Source organism: Natator depressus, chromosome 20 (genome assembly GCF_965152275.1).
Source record: "Natator depressus isolate rNatDep1 chromosome 20, rNatDep2.hap1, whole genome shotgun sequence".
NCBI classification, from domain to species: Eukaryota; Metazoa; Chordata; order Testudines; family Cheloniidae; genus Natator; species Natator depressus.
In genome coordinates, this window is record NC_134253.1 from 2,298,452 (window position 1) to 2,320,945 (window position 22,494).

The following is a 22,494-nucleotide window of genomic DNA, read 5'->3' on the forward strand; positions in this document are numbered from 1 at the left end:
GGGGATGTATTTATTAATAGAGAGGCCCTGTCAACAAATTTGCTCTGGCATGAGCTCGGCAAACCAACTACATACAAACTGCAGTGTACAATATACCATGGCCATAATGAATACAACATTGGTGAAGTCAGGAAATTGTACGCTGTGTGCTGCGCTCTCCGACCGTGCAAACAAATATTCTAAAGTCAAGGAGGGCTTTGTGAGCAGCGGTGCCAACTTCAAGTATTCAAAAATCACAAGCTCAGGTATAAAATCCTGGTTGTTTTTTAAATGAGTTTGGTTTGGGTATTCTGTTTTAATTTGCCTTCTGGTGCCTGACCATTTAGGTCTCACAAGGAGTTGTATTTTCAAGCTTTTCGGTGCAGCCACTATGACTAGAACCATACTTTATTTAATATGAAGCTTTAAGAAAACACAAAATGCAAAAACATACACTGTGAGCGTTGGCAGTGCAAAGGAAGGGCCTCTCCAGACGCATCTCACTGCCAGATCGGGGCCATAGGTGCGTTGTTACAGGTGGGTGGGGGTTGGTGCCTTCCTCTCAAGCATTGGGCATCCGTCATGCTCAGGGCTGGGACGCCGGGTTTGGCTGGGCCCATGAACCCCCACGTGGGAAACCCTCGCTCGTGTGTCTCTCTCAGTTTTCTGTGCTTCCCGTCACTGAAGGAGTTTTAATGTTGTTTTTTTAAGACAAAATAAAAATGAAGCTGAGGAACATGGTGCCTGCGTGTGTCCCTGCTGGCATGGCTTTGGGAGGGGAGATGGGCTGGTGTGAGGAGTGGGTGGGGCCAGGGCAGGCAGACCCTGGAGATGCCTCTCCCCACATGCCCCATGCCAAGGGGTGCTTGGAGGAGGCAGCTTCTTCCCCCTCCCTTGGGTGCCATTGCTGCAGTTCAAGGTCCTGCAGGGGGTATCTTGGGGTAGACCCCTCCCCACAGCATGCACCCTCGGTCCCTCCAGTTCCCCAGGTGCTCCTGTGCCTCCCCCACTTGGGGTGTCCCTCCCCCTTGAAGTGCCCTTTCTCCCCCTCCCCCCGTGCTCCCCTCCCCCAAGGGTGCCCCTTTCTCCCCCTCCCCCTTGGGGTGCCCCCTCTCTGTCCCTCCCCCCGTGCTCCCCTCCCCCTTGGGTGCCCCTTTCTCCCCCTCCGGGTGCCCCTCCCCCGTGCTCCCCTCCCCCTTGGGTGCCCCTCCCCCTTGGGGTGTCCGTCCCACCGTGCTCCCCTCCCTCTTCCCTGAGGGTGCCCCTCCCCCTTGGGGTGCCCCCTCCCTCCCCCGGGCCGCGCCCCTGCGTCCCCCCACCCTTAGGGCAGCCCCTCCCGTCCCAACCCTCATTAACTAAGGGCCCCTCAGCCCGCTGGGACTTGTAGTTCAGCCCCCCCGCCTACAACTCCCAGTGTGCATTGCGACTCTGCCCCCTGCTCTCGCGAGAGCTCTCCCGGGCGCGCTGCACGCCGGGAGCCGTGGTCTTCGACGCGGCGGAGGGCGGGGCCGCTTCCTCTTCGCGCGGCGCCTGCCGGGAGTCGTAGTCCGGCGGCCCAGCGGGCGGGGACTCGCCTCCCCAGCGTGCCGCGCGCGGAGCCCGCGCTCTCTCCGGCTCGCTCGCTCCGGCCGGGTCTCTCCTCAGGCGGCGGCGGTTCCAGCGCGGGGCGAGGCCAGGCCGGGCCCGGGCGGCGCCCACCATGTCGGGCGAGGAGGAGGCGGCCGAGCTGACCATCGCCGAGGACCTGGTGGTGACCAAGTACAAGATGGGGGGGGACATCGCCAACCGTGAGTGCGGGGCCCGGGGGGCGCGAGGCCGGGGCGGGGGGGAGGGTGGAACGTGACGGCCCTGATCCGCTCTGGGCAGCGCCGGGGGGGGGGGCGGGAGGCCGGGGGGGACTGGGACCCCCGGGGTGCCCTGAGGGTCACCCCCGCTAATGGGGGAAAGGCGGCGCCCCCTCCCCCCCAGGGCCATGCCCTGCCCCCCCCCACGAGTGCCCCGGGGGGGGCCCGCTGGCAGAGCCCCCCCCGCCCCCAGTAAAGGCCGGGGAGGGCCCAGTTCCTTCCCCCGCACCTCGGGGCGCCCCTAGCACATGGCCCGGCCGCGCCCCCCAGGCTGTAGTGGCGGGGGGGTTCCCAGCCCCCCCCCCCTTGGACAGCCAGGGGGTCGGGGGGGGGGCAGCCGGGCTTTCCCGGGGCCGCGAGCGCCCTGCCCCGGCCGGGAAGTGCCGCCACATGGCCCGGCGGCGCCTCCGCCCCTTGCCATGTGCGGCTCCCGCAGCCCGCCCGCGTCCTGCCGCCCGGGCTTTTGTTCCCGGGCCCCTGGCGGGGCTGGGGCGGGACCCCCGGGGCAGCGTCCCGCCGGCGCCTCCCAGGCCCGAGCCGAGCCTGGCCGCGGGGCGCAGCCGGGACCCGGGACCCAGCGCGGCGCTGGGTCCCTGGTTCACGCTCGGCGTCGGCCCCCAACTCGGCTTCCTCTTTATTTTTATTTTTATTTTTTTTGCTTTATCATTCATGGTGGCAACTGGTAACTCCGGAGAACAGTGACAGCCGCTGAACAGTCTGGCCGGACTGGTTTGGAGTCGGGATCCACCGGCCTTTCAGCGCTTCCTTTGATGCCCTTAGCAATCGCTGTATTTAATAAACTCCCTTTTAAAGACAGATCCTGCTGAAGGCTGTGGCGGCATGGGGAGCGGGCTCATTATTAGTAGATTGGGTGGGGGGTTGCAAACATGGGTCTTACCAGCCATGTGTGAAGAGGCTGTATCCGCAAGCTGGATTTAACTCCAAGATCTAGACAGATTGTAGTGCAAACTGACATACTTTCCTCATGGACTGTATTTTCTAAATGGACAACCTACCTAATTCTCAATTACTGAGGGACAACCTCCACTCATTGATATATTTTGCTTTCCACAACCAAATCTCTGTGCAACTTTTCATGAGTGATGTTACCTGAGTATTCGGATTCTGCTATCTAAACTGTTGTTAAATCTGTTTATCTAAATTTGGGTTATTGCTGATTGTGGACTCTATGGAGCATATGACTTTTAAAAAGAAACTTTGTATTTGTGGATAATCTAAGCCCTGTACCCAGATGTACAGACACTCTTTTCCCAACCTGTGTATTACATAATTTTTTTAACATTAGATTTAATAAATTCTTTTAATGTGTTCAGATCAGTTTAATGGCATGTAGGGGACACTCCTCATGGGAAAGTAAAATGGTCACAGTACTTTTCTGTACATCATGGTTGTAGAACATTCAAAATCCAGAATAGTGACAAGGTTTTAAATTTTCCTGATTTTTCTCTTGATTTCTTGACAACATGGTACATGTATTTAATGATGTAAAGTGCTTTTAATTCATGGAATGAGGCCCTGTATAAGTACAAAGTACAGTTAATAGATGTTCCTTGGCCAGTGCTATTAAACTGTTTTGTAACTTTCCCAGTCCCTAATGGATATTGATCGCCATTTGTTTTGCTTCTGTGTGAATTTTAACACTTCATATTTTCAGGCTGCCCATTCTTCACAACATGATGGCATACAGAAAATGCTGTTTTTGTGATGGTTTTTAAATACACTTAAAAAAACCACTTCCAAATTTACAGTTTTTATGTAGTACATGGAAAGGTGATTGTATGAGGAAACAATTTTTTTTAACTTAATTCCTTAAGTAGGCTCTTCCCCCACGTAGGAGAAATTGGGCAAGATATTTCTGAGCAAATGCCTTTTATCCAGGGATCTAAAAGCACTTTACAAAATTGTAAGCTTCACGGCTCCCTTGTGAAATAGATAAGAATTATCCCACTTTGTCAGAGGAGGGGGGAAATGAAGCCCAGAGGTGAAGTAATGGCATACAGCCAGTGGTAGATCTGGGAACAGAAGGAAAGCCCTGGCTCCCAGTGCCTGTATATACTGACTATTGGCTAATGCGCAAACCTCTTTGCTGTTCACCCTCAAATAATCCCAGAGACTTCCCTGGGACTACTCTTATGAGTAAGGCAATCAAGATTTGTTCACAGATGTGATGCTGGAGTACTTCAGCAACAGCCCCACGCTTTGAATATTTTCTAGCCATTTATAAAAGAGAGAAATTTACCTTGTATTCTGTGATGGGATCTGAGCATCCTGATAAAGCCCTTTGAAGCGATCGAAAAGCAAAACTATAATACCTCCAAAACAAAATCCATGCAGTGTTTTGTAACTTGGGAATATAACGTTCTGTAACATCTGGTGCGGCACGTTGTCTATGAAGTTAGGAAGAATGAAAGGAAGCAAAGGGTTAGTTCAGAAACGTTTCCATGTGCAACTGCAGGAAAGGTGGCTGCACGGTGTTAAGACTAACATAGGTAGCTAAGCTGTACTTGTTCTGTGCTGTTGCCAACTCTGGTGCCAAGTGACCTGTCCCAATGAGAAACTATATATAATAGTCCTTGAAACCCACAATAGCAGCCCTTGTTCCTTTGATGTGTGACACACACTGTCTCCTGGGTCATTTTTAAACCTGTTTCTAAAGCCCTGACTTCTGAAGGGAAGGAATGTGGGAGAACAGTGCTGCTTCCACTTGACTCCTTTATTAAACAGACCTTGCTGTGTGTGTAGATGGGAGTGGACAGGTGTTTGACATTTCAAGGACATCTACAGTTCAACACTTCAGGTGTGCAAGTCGCTGTGCTAGTTCACATGCTCTTGCAATCAGAGCACGGTAGTGCTTGCTGGACTTCCTGAGTCAGTGTCTATGGATGTCAGTCGTAAAAAAAGAATTTTAAAAAAATCAAATTTGTGCATGTTTGGTGTACTCATTTGGGATGAAAAGTTGAGCCATCAATTTTAAACCTTCCTGCAGCACTGTCATCTATGAAGGGTCTCTTTTTTTTAAAGTTGTTGGCTGTTTTTTAGTTAACGCATCCATTTCAGATTCAACAACACTGTGTGTTTGAACCCAGGGGTCCTGCGCGCAGTGGTTGAAGCAGCTAAATCTGGAGGGTCTGTTCTCAGCCTGTGTGAGAAAGGGGATGCCATGATCATGGAAGAGACTGGCAAAATCTTCAAGAAGGAGAAAGAAATGAAAAAAGGTAAAGTACAGTTTCAAGGGTTCCTTTTTCAATGCAGGGCTCTTTCCTTTTCTGTTTGTTTACATCACACCATACAGTGAAACTACTGAAATCCATAATGAAGATTACTTTCTGAACGCTGGATTCCAGGCTTCATGCTTATCACTGTCACCCAAAAAACCCTCACCCCACATTTTCTGCTAAGGAGCAATCTACAGCAGCTTCCACACAGCACTGGTTAGTTTGAGTTTCACACTTGAATTAGCCATGCCCATTGAGACAAACTAGTTTTGTTTTGGAGACAAATGCCTTGTCTCTAATAGGACCCACCATACTTGCTGGTCTGTAATTTTCACAAGATTTCCATGGCTACGTAAAGAGCCATGGTGAGCGTCCTGGTTCTTGGCCCTGGATATTTGAGGTCTCTGTCTCTTGAGAGAAAGATGATTGCTTTAAACGCAGTTCTTCCATGTTTGTCTGTCTGGGCTGCAGTTGGTCTGACGCTGAGAGACGCAGCAAACGTTTGTTCTGTGTTTTGGCCAAAGGGCTGTGCCCAGAGCAATGCTTTAAAAAAATCCGTGCCAAACCCCAACTGATCTATGTCGGTACTTTAGTGCTTTGCATTTTAAAAGCACTGTACGCCATTCAGCAGTCCTCCTCCACGTGCAGGTGCTCAGCTGAGGAGACAGACACCCTAGAGGCTTTGATTTTCCCTGAATAGGAGACAGCAAGTCATAGCCAGAGCTGAGATAAAAATTTTGAAATTCATGACTTCCTTACTTGTGCTCCGACCCTCAGACCATTTTGCCTTGTGGTCTCAATTGATTTGCTGTCTCCTCACTTGTATGTCATAAGAGTTGCTGACCTGTTTAACTTTGCTTCAGTCTCACACGCTCCAAACGAGCGGAGTTCTATTCTTGATGAAAGCACTCTGTTTGTTTTAATGTACTACATCCGTATCTCCCATGTCACATACAACGTAGACAATTAAAACAGCAATAGGGACAGTTAAAAACAAATGATCAAGACACTGGTTCTCTTCTAGAGCTGACTTGTTTTACCCAAGTTCAAGGCAGATGCCTGAGTTTATAGTAATCAAATGTTGATTTTCCACAGTGACATTCTTCCTGAAAGATCTCAGAGAGTTTAGCGTATATGCATACTAAACGAATCACACAAATGTCTGTCACCTCTGGGCTATTGGTGTGCACTGTTGACGAGTTTAGGACAGGAGGTAAAACCAAATACTGTAGCCCATGGAAGCTGAAGGGGGAGTGCTAGTTACTCCAAATATAATTAGTTGAGTTGGATCTTTAATGACTACAAGTGATCAAGACAGTGCTTTTGCATCTAATCTGAAAGATGGCACCTCCAGCAGCACTGTGATCCCTAGAACTGACACTCAAGAGTAATGCGTTGATATCTGAGGGAATTCCTTGTTCCTTGGCGATCTCTCTTTGGGCACTGACAGGCCCGGCTTAGCTTGAGCGAGCTGCCGAGGTCGCAGCATGAGCTAGCGCAGCTCTAGTATTATACCGCTTTATTCTCCGGTGCAACGGAAGACTCCTGGTTGTAGCCTGCATATGTGCACAACAAGTCGAGGCTTTGAATCACATGTGCATTTGGACCCAAGTGCAGATCGCTTGTTTGCTGCTCTGTGAGATGGACCATGGGGTGCTGGCTCCATGGAGTCCTGTATGTAGTGCATTGGCAGCAGGGTCAGTATCTCTGAAGTGCACGCAGGTGCGATCTCACCATTATTCCTTTTGTTCACAGGTATTGCCTTCCCGACGAGTATATCGGTAAATAACTGTGTCTGTCACTTCTCCCCCTTGAAGAGTGACCAGGATTATATCCTCAAAGACGGAGATTTGGTCAAGATGTAAGTGTCTGAGCTATGTTATTGTGAGTTAAATGTTGGCTTCTGGCTTCTGCTGTTTACTGCTGCTTGGTCTGTTAAGTGTGTTTACAAACTGGCTAACTCTAGGAAGTATTGGCCTGGCAAGTGATGCATTTGAAACATACCCTGCTCCTCTAATGTGTTTAGAGGTCATAAAGAAGTTTCCTGAGCCATGAGGCCCTGCCTGCAACTAATCCTGTTTTTCCTCTTTGTGTTAGTGACCTGGGCGTCCATGTGGATGGCTTCATAGCGAATGTAGCACACAGTTTTATCATCGATGCAGCAAAGGTATGTTTCTTGCCTGTGGCTTGAGTGGAGATCTCTCCCATGCTACTTTCAGATCAGGCGAGGTTCAGCAAAAGCAGGATATAAAAGCCCATGCTTGAGTGCCCCTGGTTGCAGAGAGAGCACCTGACGTTGGCAGCAGAGCAGAAGTCTGTGCATCAATGAGTTTGGAGAACATTAACAGAAGCAGTGTGAAAACCAATCAATCAGTATTCACCTTCTAAAAGCCGGAACGCTGAACTGTTTGAACGTTAAAGTAGATCAAACACAGCACATGTGAAACAAATCAAATGTTCGCTGAGCTGCTGCAGGTGACCTGCACTTACTGGCTGATCTGGGGGGAAAGTCTGAGGGGACAGTGTCCTGGGTTCATGGAGCAGACCCGTCCAACTGGACTTGCTGCACCAGCTGGCTAAGGTTGAGAATCCTGTTCCTTCTGCCACCACAGGAGGCTGCTGTGTTCACCTTTGCAGCTCTGAGCTCAGGTGATTTGGACAGCAAGTCAGATGGCCTCCAGACCCAGTCCCTACTACACACTTCTCCTGCCTGAACTTGCAGCTCACTGGCTTGCAGGTGGCTGTATTCACTCAGGGGCAGCGTGACATGTACAGGCCTGGTGTGTGCTGGTGGAGATGCTTGCAGGACGTGGGTGGTTGATGGCACAGCCCATCTGTTGCGGCGTTGGGAAGTCACGTACACAAATAGCATTCAGGGGACTTGCCACCTAGGGGAAAATATATTTGTAAAATTTGAATAAACTTGTCATGTAAACAAACTTTAAACTCGCGTTTCTACCTGTAGCCCCCGGAGGAGGATGTTAGTGAATCATAGACAAGCTCCTGGGGGCAGCAGTTCTCTCATGAACATGTTGATTGATATTAGGGCTAGATAATAGAAAGAAAAGAAAAGAGCCCTTAGATCCGCTTTTGGCTGCTAAAGGACGATCTCCAGGGCTTTGTCCTGTGTGGTTCTGGGGTCTCAAGCAATGGCAGACGTTATACAGCGCTCCTGCCTGTACCTCTGGCATTTACATTTCAGTTTTTCAATGAATTTCAGCTGCAGCTGGCAGTAGCTAGCCCCTCTGACAGAGTGGAGATGGCTGAATAGGCTGGGAAGTTTGAACTCTCCTCTCCTCAGGGTCCCTTCCATGCTTAGCCTGAGATTGGTTAGCAAAGTGGGAGGGAGGGAAGGGCGTCCTGCCATACTACAGATGGAGGATTTCAGTGTGGGGTCAGGATAGGAGCTCCCACTAGCACAGAATTCATCCTAGAGAGGGGAGAAAAGACATGTTTCAAAAACAGACAACTTTTTCCAGGAAACCCCGGTGACGGGTCGTAAAGCTGATGTTGTCAAGGCGGCTCACCTCTGTGCTGAAGCTGCCCTGCGCTTGGTAAAACCCGGAAACCAGGTGAGAATGGTTTGGTGCTGCCCAGGTGTATCTAGAGGGTCAGGAATGCACACGCACACCCTGCCCTTGTTCTGTGGCCCTGTACATATAGAAATAGAAAGCTGTGACCTTCTCTGGAAGGGGCGGATCAACTGTGTGGGGAACTACAGCCAGCTGGCCATAGACAGCTGAGCCACATTCTGGGGTGAGCACGAGCTATGTGGCATGAAGTGCTATGGCTTTAATGCTGTATACAGTGTTAACTGTCCAGCAGGATTTGAGCTCTCCTTGGGAAGAAGCCATCGTTACACAAGGGCTTGGTACTACTGCTTGTCGGTCCCTCCCTGAAGACAGCTGAGCACTCTTAGCCATTTTAAGGGTTACGAGTCACTGGCAGCAGACCACATGGTCAGATGAACCTTGTTTCACAGGGTTGGTGGCTTGCTTTTCAGTTTGAGGCGTGGTGAGCAAGAGAGCCAGAGGGAGTGAACCTGTCATGCTTGCTGGCTTGTGTCTGTGACCTGCATCTTGGAAGGTTTTGCAGATACCTTGGACGTGCACAGGTTTCCCTCTCCAGCCGAGTATGAAACCCAAGGAATAGACTAGCTTCTGCATCTCTCTTTCACGGTGGCTGCATCTTGGAATTTACATCAAGGTGGTGGCCCAATGACCCAGGTCAATGGGCATGTATTGCTGTGCCTTAATCTCCATAAACAGTCAGTGTTTATCCAATGAGAAGCTGTTACTTCCAGTCAAAATGAGAAACAATAAAATCCTAGAAGAAGTTAAAGATGGCAAAGGTGCTAGGTCAGATCTAACCCATCCATTCTCCTCAGTGCACAGTTGTCCTTCGCTCATTTATTATTATTTATTTGTATTACCAAAGCGCTAAATATAGACCGGGACCCCAAATGGAATAAAAAAGTGGTTCCTGCCCCAAAGGGCTTATCATTTAAATGGATAAGATTTATGGGGTTTGTACCAATTTCCTTGGGAGACTGTCACATTCCAGTAGAGCTCGCTGTTCGGGAATGTTTCCTGATAATTGGCTTAAATTTCTCTTTCTTGATTTCTTGCCGTTCCTCATAACCATCCCCCTTGGGGCCCTAAACCACACTTCTGTCCTTGGTGTTCGCACTTCTCAAATACTGTTGACATTCTCCTTTCATCCATGTTACCAGCCCCCGACCATATCGACTTACTATGTGACCTGTGGCCTGTGAATTAATCTTGCTGGGCTTTAGCTCCTTGTCTGTAAATCGGGATAATGCTCCAGTCCTTTCTTCCACGCTTGGTTTATCCTAGTGGTATCCACATTGCAGATTAGGACCTGTCTCCTACAATGTGTGTGTACAGTGCCTAGCACCATGGGGACTTTGGACCACTGCCATAGCACAAAACACACCTTTTTTTCTTCTGGATTTGTATTTTTGCTGTTACCTTGTCATTTTTGCGGGTATAAAACAACACAAAACCTGTGATTGTTTCAGCTCCCTAAAAGTTAGGGGATGTTGCGGGAGCTGTTCAGTTAGAAAATGCACTGGTTTCATTTGCAGAACACAGATGAAATCCCTGGTGTGTCTGTGGCTTGAATTTTAAAATCTTGACTTGTTCTCCTGTCTTTTTACTCCCACAGAACACACAAGTGACAGATGCCTGGAACAAAATAGCGCACTCGTTTAACTGCACGCCGATCGAAGGTAAGGTCTTGCTGAGTTCAGAGCAAGTGACAGCCAGAGGAGAAGTAAAGGTGCCTAATCCTATCCAGGGAGCCCTGGCCTACTCAATTCAAAACCTTGGGAAGCTTTTGACGGTTATGAGTAGGGCTCCATGTCTGTCCCGGATTAGGGCTCTGGTGCACTCTCCCCCAAGCTTTCTGCAGGCTCCCTGTGAGACTGGGTGGAAATCATTAACCGCTGTGCCTCCAGTTTGCCCGTTGGTACAATGTGGATGTTTAACTGTGTAGGTGAGGGAATGTTTATAAGTTGCTTGGGGATTCTTTGCTGAACGATGCTATAAGGCAGTGTGTGTGAGCGGCTCCCGTCGATCGTTAACTGGTTGGCGTTTTCTCAGTAATACCGTTCTGAATCGGAGAGTAGGAAGTTGCCCTTGGCAGCATCTTAGACAAATCAGACCATAATGTTTGAACAGGTGTCTGGGAGCTGAGCTCACAGTTCTCAGTTAGGTTCAGCTTTGGAGGGGTTAGATTCCTATCATAAACATCAGTTTCACTGTATTCAGACAAACCAACGAAAAAACGGTCATTGGTGGGTCACTGAAATGTACAGATCAGCAAAGTAAGAAAGGAAAGGGCTGCTTGACAACTTAGAGCAGTGGTCCCCAAACCTTTAAGGGTCTTCCATCCCCTTACCCCTGTCCGTGTCCCCCCCGGGAGCATCTGGGGATTAGGGGGCCACAGCTGCGGGGGGGTGGTGGTCTGGAGCAGGACTGCGGCTAGCGGATGGGGCTGGCATGGGGACAGGGACATGAGGGGGCAGTGATGGGAGCAGGGCTGGGGGAGCTCCCCTCCAACCCCCATGGGGGCTGGTCTGGGCCCTTCTGGGCCCTCCCCCCCATGTCCCACACTTCGGGGATCTCTGACTTAAAGTTTGATTTAAGAACAGTTACTCTGTGTGTTTCGACATATGATGTTGACAAATTTGTGTTTTAGTGGTTAATAAGCTTTGATTTTTTTTACCATCATTAAATAATTGTTTGACCTCCCCATAAACTCCTGCAGCTGTGAACATTTAAATGGATACAAATTGAAAGTAAATGCTTAAATATAAACATGGAAATTATCTATCAAAATTATAAACACAAATGTCTGGACAGGTTCTGTTATCCTGTTTGTTTGCTCGCGGAGTGATGTGACTGTCAGTTACTTCAGCAACAAATCACGTCGCCACTAATCGGTTAAATCCCAGGACATACTGTAGCAGGCTTGTTCTCTCAGCTCGCTGCAGAGAGCTGCAGTTCCAGGACTGGGCTGTTTGTTGCGTGGGATGTTGTGTAGGTCTCGCCAATGCTTTGCTCCACGCTCTGGGAGAAAAACATCACCTCGGCTGCAGCGAGGAGGCGGCTGCTCATGCTGTCAAGGGAGTTCAAGGAGCCACTGTTTTGGAAATAGTCGGGTGCCGTATTTATGCGGTCACTGGCAGTAGCAGCATTAGACCCAGTTTATGAAAACAAATGGAGCTGTTTTCTGCCTCGGCTCTGATCTCTTTGCCATCACTGGCCGCAGTCCTTCCAAAATGGAGACATGTTAGTTTCCGTGCTGTGGCTGATGATTTGGGAAGCAGATTAGGAACGGCCTTTTGGCTTTTCTTGATTAATCTGAATTCTAACGTGTACTGCAAAGCAGACAGGGAGACTGAGTTGAGCCCAAAAGTATTTGCTGAATGCCCCACTAGCTAGATTGTGCAGGGGGGACATAAGTAATCTAAACATTGGCAAAAACATTTCTGCCTCCATGCAACCCTGGATACGCTCAAGAATGTGTCGTTCAGAGACATTGGATGCTGGTAATTCCCATGCAACTGCTGATTCTCCGAGTAGCTGCTGTCCCAGGCTACAGAGACTGCAAAGAAGAATGTCAGCTTGTTTAAAACACATGATGCATGATTTTAGGGGGGGGGGGGGCTTTAGACCATGTCCTCCTGGAGTCACTGCTGAGCCGGTGTGATCTGATGGTTAGACTGTTGTGCTGGGAGTTGGAAGTGGTACAAAGGAATCTATCTGTGGCTGTGCCTAGGACATGGAATTACCCCTTTAAAGTGGGGACCTTTGCTTTATGTCACAGAATAGTTGTGAAACTTAATGAATGAAGCCGTTTGAGATCCCTGGACGGAGGGGGTGGTAGAAGGGCAAACTGTCTAAACTTTTAGCTTTGCTATTCTGCCTCTAGCAGAAAGCTTAAGAGCATGTTCTTGGAGCGTTAACAATGCAAATCACTCTGTAGCTGGTTTGCAGCTCTGAGGTGCTGATGGATTCTCCTAACTTGGCAGGGATGCTGTCACACCAGCTGAAACAGCACGTGATTGATGGAGAGAAAACTATCATCCAAAACCCTACAGACCAGCAAAAGTAAGTCTCCTCTCCGGGATTGTCACTTCTATCAGTAGTATTGCGAGGGGGTGAGAGACCAGATCTGCAGTGAGAATCACCTCTCTTTTCTAGTTCCCGGCTTGTGGTACCTGGCTGGGTGGGACAGTGGGTGTTCGTTAGCCCAGAGTCTTCCATTTTTTCTTACATTAAGGTAATTTATGATGCTCTGCCTTGGCAGCTTGGGATGGGAGGTAGTGACTGAAGGTTGTTACCCCCTAAACCTTTTGCTGGCATCTGTGCAGTCAGCTGGTCTCTCTAGAAAGTGTCCCCATCACTAAGTCAGTCCTTGGCCTCTGCGACTGCCAGCAAAATCGCCAACCATTCCCAGTTGTGACAGCGGATTGCTTTAATGGTGTGGACACAAGTTCACCAGGAACTAGATTGAGACCAATCAAATTAGTTCCCATAGGCTGCCATTTTCAGTCACATCTTGGACCTAGATATCCCATTTCCCTCCACCAGCTCCCCCCTTTCCTTCAGGGATAGGTCCTGGTTGTTTAGACCCAACATTGAGGAGTTTTGGCTTTTTAAAATCTAGAATCTACTACTTACATTGGAAGGACCATCTTCGTGTTCTGGGTTTGTACAGCGCCTGGCACAATGGGCCCTGGTTCATGCTTGGGGCTCCTAGGTGCTACCATACAAATAACAGAATAAATTTTACTAGAAAAGTTTCCGTGACGTTTGTCTTAAATATCTTCAATTAAAATCAATCTGTAAGCTGGAGTCTGGACTCTCCAGCATTGAGCTAATGCAAGACATACTGGAAGTGAAAGTGACCCATCTGTGATCTAGGCTGAGCCAAGTGCAGAGAGTAAACAGCATAAGTGATTAAAAATAAACTTGTTTCTTAAAGTCCCTTCCATCTTAATGATTGAAGATGGTGCTGGTGGCTGGGGCAGCGAAGAATTTCCTGAATGATGGTTGTCTCTCAGATCTCTAGAACCACTGCAGAGCACCTCCATGGAGCCTTACCTCTATCTCCTGTATGTCGGTTTGATTAAGCTCCTCTAATTGCTGTGTAAAGCACCACGTACATTTGTGGTCCTCTGTACGCGGCCCTCCCCCTGCCCCCAGCTCTGTACAGCAATATTATTAGAGCGAAGGAGGGTTTTCCCTTGTAGAGATGTCTCACTTTGCTCACTCGCCAAACCTCTCCCACCTAGGAAGGACCATGAAAAAGCCGAGTTTGAGGTCCATGAAGTTTACGCCATTGACGTGCTTGTCAGCACTGGGGAAGGGAAGGTGAGTGTCCTTCAGCACGCTGTTACTTTATGCCCGTGGGGACTTCAGAATGGCCCCGTGATCGGAACGTGGCATTGGGAGCCAGACTCACAGCAAGAATTCCACAGCTGGTCCAATTACTTCACCTCCTTGGGTCTCCATTGCCCTGTGTGTAAAATGGAGACCCCTCGGGGAGAGCTGGGAGTGTGTGTGTGAAGCCCTGTGGAGGTACCGAAGCCCCAGCATGCACTCAGTCCAACTGTCTGTTGGTTGTGTTTGTCTCGTTTGTGTTTTTAGGCGAAGGATGCTGGCCAGAGAACTACCATTTACAAAAGGGACCCCTCCAAGCAGTATGGCTTGAAAATGAAAACCTCCCGTGCCTTTTTCAGCGAGGTGGAGAGGCGCTTTGACACTATGCCATTTACTCTCAGGTATTCTCTCTTCTTCCTTTCATGGCCTCCCCATCTGCCCAGAATAGGGGCCTTGCAAGAGCCCTCACCTGGTTATTGACAGCAAAATCGGTTTGACAGCTGCTCTGCCACAGAGGGTGCTGTTATGGCAGGGTTTGCTGCGGCTGGACAAGCCATAGGGAGGGGATGTGATTGACTTTGACGTTTCACCCCGACCAGGAGATTAAGACCCCTCTGGGGTCTGTGAGGATTTGAGACCCTCCTGTTCCTTGTGGGGGGTTGCAGCTGAAATACAAGCTGAAATACAGTCCTGTCGTATCCACAGAGTGGAGTCAAAGCTGTGTCAGGATGCAGGGGTATTTCCAAGCCCCCTTTTTTTGACTGACGTGCGCTTTAGGAAAAAGAAATCACTTCCCAGGTTAATGCTCCATTTGTGCCTCAGATCGGTGGGCTTTTTCTGGGATTCCGCGTTCACTTAGCTCCATTACCTTCCTGAGCTTTCATCCATGCACCTGCTACCAGCCATCCTGCACCAGCAACACACCGCAGCAGGGCTGGCCTCTACGTGGGGAGGGGCCAAGTAACATCTCCAGCCAAACCCCAGCGGGAAGTTAGGCACCATGGTTGGGTCTGTAGCTTGGCTCACAGGGCTTCCCCCGTCTCTGGTGAAAACAGTAGTCCGTTGTGCAATCCTTAGAGCAGCGAGAGAGGCAGAAGCTCAGGTCTGTGCCTCTCTCCCTTTCTTGCAGGGCATTTGAGGATGAGAAGAAGGCCAGGATGGGGGTGGTGGAATGCGCCAAACACGAGCTGCTCCAGCCTTTCAATGTCCTCTATGAAAAGGAAGGTGAGTCCGTTGGTGTGGGGGGCTTGCAGGAGAGCAAAATGGCTGGAAGAGCAACTTCTGGTCCCCTCAGGGGCTCTGATCAGACAGGTTCCCTCTGTAGCCATGTCCCCGCAGGGTGGTGCTGTGCAGACACATGCTCCCAATAAAACAGGAGATTTCTTCGCGAAGTAGCTTTTAACCCCTTGGTTGCCAGGTCTTGTGTAAGAATAATTCTGGTGGTGAGATCTTTTGGACGATGGGGGATAATCTCCCCGGCGTGGTGACGGAAGCGCTGTCAGTTTGGTTTACTTAAAGGTTAGCCTGGAGGACCTACTTTAGGAACGATCCTGTCCTGAGCGGGGCGGGACGTAATTGAAACACTACAAATGCAGTAAGAACAGGAGGACTTGTGGCACCTTAGAGACTAACCAATTTATTTGAGCATGAGCTTTCGTGAGCTACAGCTCGCTTCAGATGCAGTGTTAGTTTACCGATTGTCCCAGCAGATGCGCCGGTGGGAGAACATGGTGGACTTTGGGTTGCACGCTGTTCCCCCGCCGTCAATGTGTAGTCCAGCGTGTTGGCTCTAACTGTGATTCCTGCTTTACAGGCGAGTTTGTCGCCCAGTTCAAATTCACAGTGCTTTTAATGCCCAACGGTCCCATGAGGATAACCTGCGGCCCCTTCGAGCCGGAGCTCTACAAATCCGAGTTTGAGGTTCAGGATGCAGAACTGAAGGTCAGTCCGAGGAAACGCGTTTGCTTCCCTGAAGTGCATAGAATCGCATGAGTCCCCCCAGAGTAGTGGGTTGTTCTTTATTCTCTCTCTGCCGTTTGGATCTGTAGAACCCCCCCGGTAAGGCAGGGCTGTGCTTTTATCCCCTGATGGGGACGGAGGCCCAGAGAGGCCAAGCTCCTGCAGAGACAGAGTGAAGGTTTGATGAGAAAGCCGAGCACCTAGTTTTGAAGCTGAGCGGAGCCAGCTGGAGCTGTCTGGGGGCGTGGTTCTGATGCTCTGCTCTGCACATGTGAGAAGGTGGCAGAGGAATTCAGAGCAAAGAGGAGCTGCAGTCTGGTTTCACGGTGGTGGTGTCAGGAACATGATCTCCAGCAGGCTCGTCCACAAATGGCACCTGCTTGGTCACGGGTGTGTCGTCCTTTCCTGCACGACCGTGGGGAGTCAGAGGGTCTGTGCAGATCAAGTGTCATTGCCCAGCCCAAGCCGTCCAGGACGTGCTGCTGTTCCTTTATGGCTGGCAAAGGCTTGTTTTGCTATGTTGGAATCTCCCTTTTTCCCCAGTCAGAGCAAAGAAAACGGCTCTCTGTCCTGGCTGCTTACCTTCTCTTCCTCTTCCTAGGCACTGCTACAAAGCTCCGCCAGCCGGAAGACCCAGAAGAAGAAGAAGAAGAAGGTAATTTGGCTGTGTCACTTCATAATGGCTGGGTCTCACACACATACAGGTTAACTGCATCTTGGGAGACCCCAAACTCTCCACTCAGGCCTTAGCAGAAAGATATTTTGACTCCTCGTAGCCTAGCAGAGCTCTTACAGCTGTGGAAGAGGGAGATGGATTCTGTTTTGGCTCATGTGTTGTTAATGGGATTATTCGCTCCATCCCAAATTCTGCTTTCTTCACTGGCCGGGGGGTGACTGACTAATGCCCCTTTTCTGGAGGGGAGTTGCACAGGTGTAACTGAAAGCAGAATTTGGTCCGCAGAATCTTTACCACTGGCCAGGCCAAAGAGATCCCAGCACGCCTCACAGATCCCAGAGTGAGTTTGCAACACTGGAAGGTGGAGAGGCTGTTTTCTTGCTTGTAAACTGATCAGCCTTGATGTGGAGTCATTGAGGAATAGTGACTTGTAGCCTGGTATCAAAGCAGAGCTGCACTCCGGGAGATGTCAGCAGGAAAAGGGACTAGATCAGCTGAGAGTTGACCAGCTGGTATTGCTGATAAGGTGGAGAGCTTCAAGAGACTTCTCTGGGTGGGGGAAGAGAACTCTTCTTGCACCAACATCAGTGAGATCCTGGGAAGGCAAGAAACGCCCAGTGCTCCTGACAGGAGATGAACCAAATTAGTGGGGTTGGGGAGGGGAGGCAGGCAGGCGGAGGCTGGCCTTCGAAAGGGAAGGGTGATGCTGAAGCAAATGGAGTATTGCAGGCTGGCAGACTCCAGGGTGCTGTGGGCCTGTGTGTCTCCAGGTTCTCTCCAGAATTAGTTAGCGATTCTCCCCCCGAAGCAAAGTCACTTATCCCTGCTTGGGTTCATTTCCACAGGCATCTAAGAACGCAGAGAACGCCACCACGGGGGAAACAGCAGAAGAGAACGAAGCCGGCGATTGAACGGCCCCAGCTCCCCTCATGTAGCACCCGAGTCTCTCGCACGTCCCCCCCCCCCCAAAAACGAGAAACAAAAATCTAGTGCTGTCTGTCTCTTTACACCCCCAATGACAGACAGCCTGGACTTCCCACTGACAACAGCCAGCTCCGATTGACTCTGCTCTGAGGGAGGATTCACTCAGCAACTTCAGACTGCTTTCAAACAAACAAAAATAATAAAACCCGGAGTAAAAACTAGTCTATCCCCCACTCTTTCTAACCTTTGATACCACTCGTGCTTCTTAAAGAGGTGAGTGACTACACTGTTCCGAGAGAGGGGGAGTTAGACAGCCCTTCTTTTCTCTTCCTCCTCCCTTCCTTCATTTCTCCCTTTAAAGATTTTGTGAGCCCTCTTGGTGTGGGGGGGAAATCTTCAGTTACATCTGACAACCAACCGATTTAAGCCTGAGAAGTGCCATGTGCTTAGGGAGCCGGTACACAGGCATGGTATAACACCTCTGCTTCCCAGCACTCCCCTTGCCCGCAAGGACATTTCTCTTCTACTTAAAACTGTTACCTTGGTGTGGAATTTTTCACTTTTTTTAGCCTGTATATTTAAAATTGGGAAAGTCGTATCTAATTTTATGTCCCCCCCGAGATTGTAGACCATTCAGCCTGTTGAGTGCTGGCTTGCGTTGGTTTCTGTCTAAGCTCTGTTTTTAATACACAGGTATGATAAGCTTGTTTTTAATTGAGACTGTCATAACATAAGGAAGGAAGCACTCAATTCGAGCCATTCTTCCCCACTAACCCCTTGCAAAACTCCTCCTAAGGGCAAGAGGCATCTGGAGCGCCCACCAGCTTCAGTTCAGTACCTTGCCAGCGTTTTTTAACTTCCCAATGTCACGGGGCAGTTCAGCATTCTTTTTTTTCCCCCATACACCAAAACAGCTGCCACTGCTTATATTGTATACAGTCAGCTTTTTCAGAAGAATGCCCCTCTCCTTCCCACACGCCCTTCTGTGCCATGAAAGAATTTGGGAAACGCTGCAGAAGTGAGCAGACCTGGGCTAGACTTCACCCCTGGGAATCTCTTTTCTATAGTACGTCTTTTTTTAAAGCTGTCCGGTTGAATTGTACGGATCTGAGTGGGGGTTTTGTTATCCAGCCAGGTCTCTGTCTAAGCACTTACTGTAGCTGGCTTGGAAGGCCTCCTGCCTGTTAAACAATACCCTTTCTGATGAGCTCACCTGCGCTTTTCTGCAGGTCAACTGCTTCCTTGGCAGTATTTGAGTTTGAAAATTTAAACAAGAAAAAAAGAACCTTGCAAATGCTACCAAAGTTTACGTCAATAAAAGGAAATAAACAAGATTTTTCCATCTACAAACTGCTCCCATTTCTAAACTGTATTCAGCTCTTGTAGGGGATTGGGTAGTAATAGAGATACCGTGGGCTATATTCTGAATGGATGCAGGGTAGCTGCCATTACACACTGAAGTGGCAGCGAGACGTGTCTGTCCAAGACTTTGAAATTGCAGGTTGGCTTAGTTATAGGCTGCTCCCAAATGTTAACCATGAGCTTAAGGGAAAATAAAGATGCCTTGTTCCTGAAGAGGAACATTTTAGCATTTATAAGCAATACACTGTCTATTGCCTTTGGTAAAGGAAGGGCAGGGCTAATCTTTCTCATTCACAATACCGATTGATAAACCACTAAGACTTGCTGGAGGTTTATTTAATTTTCTATTTTTACTTTGAAATAACATTGGGAAAAGATGTACCTCTCGAGACAAGGAAAACAATTCCGGTTGTGAAAAGTTTGAAACAAAATTCCCAAGAAATATTCTGTAACGGATTTTTTTTCCAAATAAAATGGACTAGTGACACTGCTGTTTGGAGAGAAGAATGGGTCTGCTGTTTTGGGGTCTGTGGTGTTGCGGCGGGCGGGGAAGGAGTATGTGTAGGTGTATGAGAGAGAAGAAATGTGGGCTGTATTAGTTCTGTAATCCATTTCACCCGAAAAGGTTTTAAGGCATCTTGCAACCCATCCTGTGCAGCATCCTTGAAATGCAGCCACCTCTGGGGTGGAGGCAGCTGGACAGAGCATAGCATGCTCTGCAACAGTGGGGAGGAAAAAATTTGTCCAAAGGCAGGGATCTTCAAATCCAAAACCCCACTTTAGAGTTTTGGGTATTGCCTGACAGACTCAGGCGTGAAAACTCCCTTACCTCCTTTGGAAGGTCGAAGGGCCTAGTTAACCCTGCTGGGGTTGGTCCGAGAGGGTTGGGGCATTTCAAATTCTGATGTTAAAGTCATCAGGTCATTTTAGCTTCATAGCTTCTGGTGAGGGTCATTCAGCCTGGCTGTACCACAGGCAGGAGGCAAAGGCATCCCTGAGGGTGTATTCAGTGCGTGGTGGTTTAGCATGAGAAACTGACCCTCTGTTGCTGTTTGATCCTAGTGCCAGAACAGTTATTTAGTTGTCCTTTTAAATTCTGGTACGGTAAATGCTCAGCCCCTTGGTCTCATTCATTGTGCGAGGTTAACGCATCCAAAGAAGTGTGGGTGGAGAAAGCAAGCGTCCCTATGCTGGGGATTTTTGCACGGAATATCCCTGAGGTCAGTCTGAGTAGGGTCGCTAGGATTTTCACCTGCCTTGTAAGTCTGTTCCAAACCCCATCTGGCAGCAGCAGAGGGGTGAGTTGTGGCACAAATGCCTCGGCACAGCTGTGTAACTCAGCTGTAGGTTCTTCTCTTCCACTATTGTCACCTTATTGCTGCGTGGCCCTCAGGGAGCAGATGTTGCCATGTCTCGTGTAGTAGATTAGCCAGCCTGAGTGTGACAGGGGGCTTGTGGGTTGTATCCCTGGCTCTCCCTTGCTCTGATGTGGATCAGGGAAGTCTGTTTCTCCACTCCTAGAATAGGTCTAATGCCGCATCTCCATGGGTGGCTGTGAGGTTCGAGGGCTGTTTGTAAAGGGCTTGGAGATTCACAAATGGAAGGTACTAGGGAAGGACATTGCTTGTTTTCAGTGCTGTCCTGTGAGCGGCTGTGATTGGGGGCCGGGGGTGGGTGGGAAGGGGAGAATGGTGGAGACATTTATTTTTTTAAATAGGAGGAGATGTAACAAAGTCAGTGGTGCTGCTTTTTGCCAGGCAAAATGGTGAATTGGCAGGAGCTTGTTGACTGTTCCAGCTACGCTAGGTGTTGAAACTGAAAATCTACTAGAAACGTGAGGTCCAGCGTTGGCCTGTTGTGTGTTCTCACCCACCTCTGGCTTTGTGGCAGTTATCTAGAAAGTCAGAGGAAGGCTGCTCCAAATGGCCTCTTGGTGCACTCCTGGAGGATGGGCTCAGAAAGTTTCTAGACTGACGGGGAAAAGAAATTGCATTCAGTGGTTTACTTTGCACTAGAATCTCCCTGGACATTAATGCCTTTGGACCAGTTTGGCTACACCCAGCTTGTCAGAGTCCTTGTTCAGAACCTCCTTGACTGCTGCAGTCATCTTGTTATCACTGAAATGCTTCCCACCAAGGTCATCCTTCCACTTGGGGACCAGGCAGAAGTGTGGGAGAGCCAAATCTGGTGAACAGGCTGGGTGGGGGAGCAGCTGAAAGCCACATTTGGTCACTGTGATCACCGCAACCTGGGATCTGAGAGAATTTCGGGGCCAGCTCCAGCATGATCATTGGCCCCCTCCCATTTCATTCTATTGACACAGACAACGCAGCCATTTGGGGGGCCTTGCTACAGGCGTCCCCCTTCCTCCCTTTTGTCAGCCTCTGGCTAGTTTCTGATTCTCTTGGACCAAGCTACTGGCTTGTGTTCCTCTGCATCTCCCCTTCTGGCTGAGCTGGAGCTGGGGTAACTGGTCTTTGCAGCACAGGAGTGGGTGCATTCGCATCTGCAGGCGTAACCCTCGGTATGCATGGGCCAGGGCTCCGTCGGGGCCCGATTTGCCGAGGATATAAGTCTGTTACAACCTTAGCTACTCTGCTTTAGCAGCTCCCCTCTTTCTGCAAGGGGCCCCAGGGAGGCTAGCCAGTGGGGCCGCCAGCACCTCTGGCTATGATAACACTGGGGATTGACAGAGAGGGGGGCCCTATGGCTTGCACGTGCGTGTGGGCGCCCTTTCCTTGTGGCAGATGAAATTCAGTGTTGATAAATGCAAAGTAATGAACACTGGAAAACATCATCCCAACTCTACATATACAATGATGGGGTCTAAATTAGCTGTTACCACTCAAGAAGGAGATCTTGGAGTCATTGTGGAGAGTTCTCTGAAAACATCCACTTAACGTGCAGCGGCCGTCAAAAAAGCGAACAGAATGCTGGGAATCATTAGGAAAGGGATGGATAATAAGACAGGAAATATGTTGCCTTTATATAAATCCATGGGCTGCCCACATCTTGAATAATGTGTGCAAATGTTGCCCCATCTCAAAAAACATATAGTGGAAAAGGTACAGAAAAGGGCAACAAAAATGACTAGGGGTATGGAACAGCTTCCATACAGGGAGAGATTAATAAGACTGGGACTTCTCAGCTTGGAAAAGAGATGACTAAGGTGGGATATAATAGAGGGCTATAAAATTTTCATGACTGGTGGGGAGAAAGTAAATGAAGTGTTGTTTACTCATAAGACAAGAACTAGGTGGTCACCCAATGAAATTAACAGGCCGCAGGTTTAAACAAAAAAAAGGAGGTATGTTTTCACAGAACGCACAATCAACCTGTGGAACTCCTTGCCAGAGGATGTTGTGAAAGCAAAGACTAACAGCGTTCATCAAAGAACTAGAGCAGTTCAATGGGTGACAGGGGATGGATCACTTGAGGATTCCCTGTTCTGTTCTTTCCCTCTGGGGCCCCCAGCACTGGTCGCTGTCAGCAGACAGGACACTGGGCTAGATGGACCCTTGGGCTGCGCCGGTATGAGCCGCACAGCCCTTCTTGTGTTAACACGCACGGGTGCTCTTGCACGTGTTGGGCCCTTGGTGTCC

The 22,494-nt window shown here is 49.4% G+C and overlaps 1 protein-coding gene across 1 annotated transcript; it reads left to right on the forward strand.

Moving 5' to 3' along the window:
- The first annotated feature begins 1,555 nt into the window (after positions 1 to 1,555).
- Positions 1,556 to 19,382, forward strand: PA2G4 (proliferation-associated 2G4). Its single transcript, XM_074934771.1, has 13 exons — positions 1,556 to 1,766; positions 4,931 to 5,059; positions 6,815 to 6,920; positions 7,157 to 7,226; positions 8,539 to 8,631; positions 10,247 to 10,310; positions 12,618 to 12,696; positions 13,884 to 13,962; positions 14,239 to 14,372; positions 15,101 to 15,195; positions 15,785 to 15,912; positions 16,532 to 16,585; positions 17,452 to 19,382. The coding sequence occupies exons 1-13, from the start codon at positions 1,679 to 1,681 to the stop codon at positions 17,515 to 17,517; spliced, it is 1,185 nt and encodes a 394-aa protein (XP_074790872.1). The 5' UTR covers positions 1,556 to 1,678; the 3' UTR covers positions 17,518 to 19,382.
- The last annotated feature ends 3,112 nt before the right edge of the window (positions 19,383 to 22,494 follow it).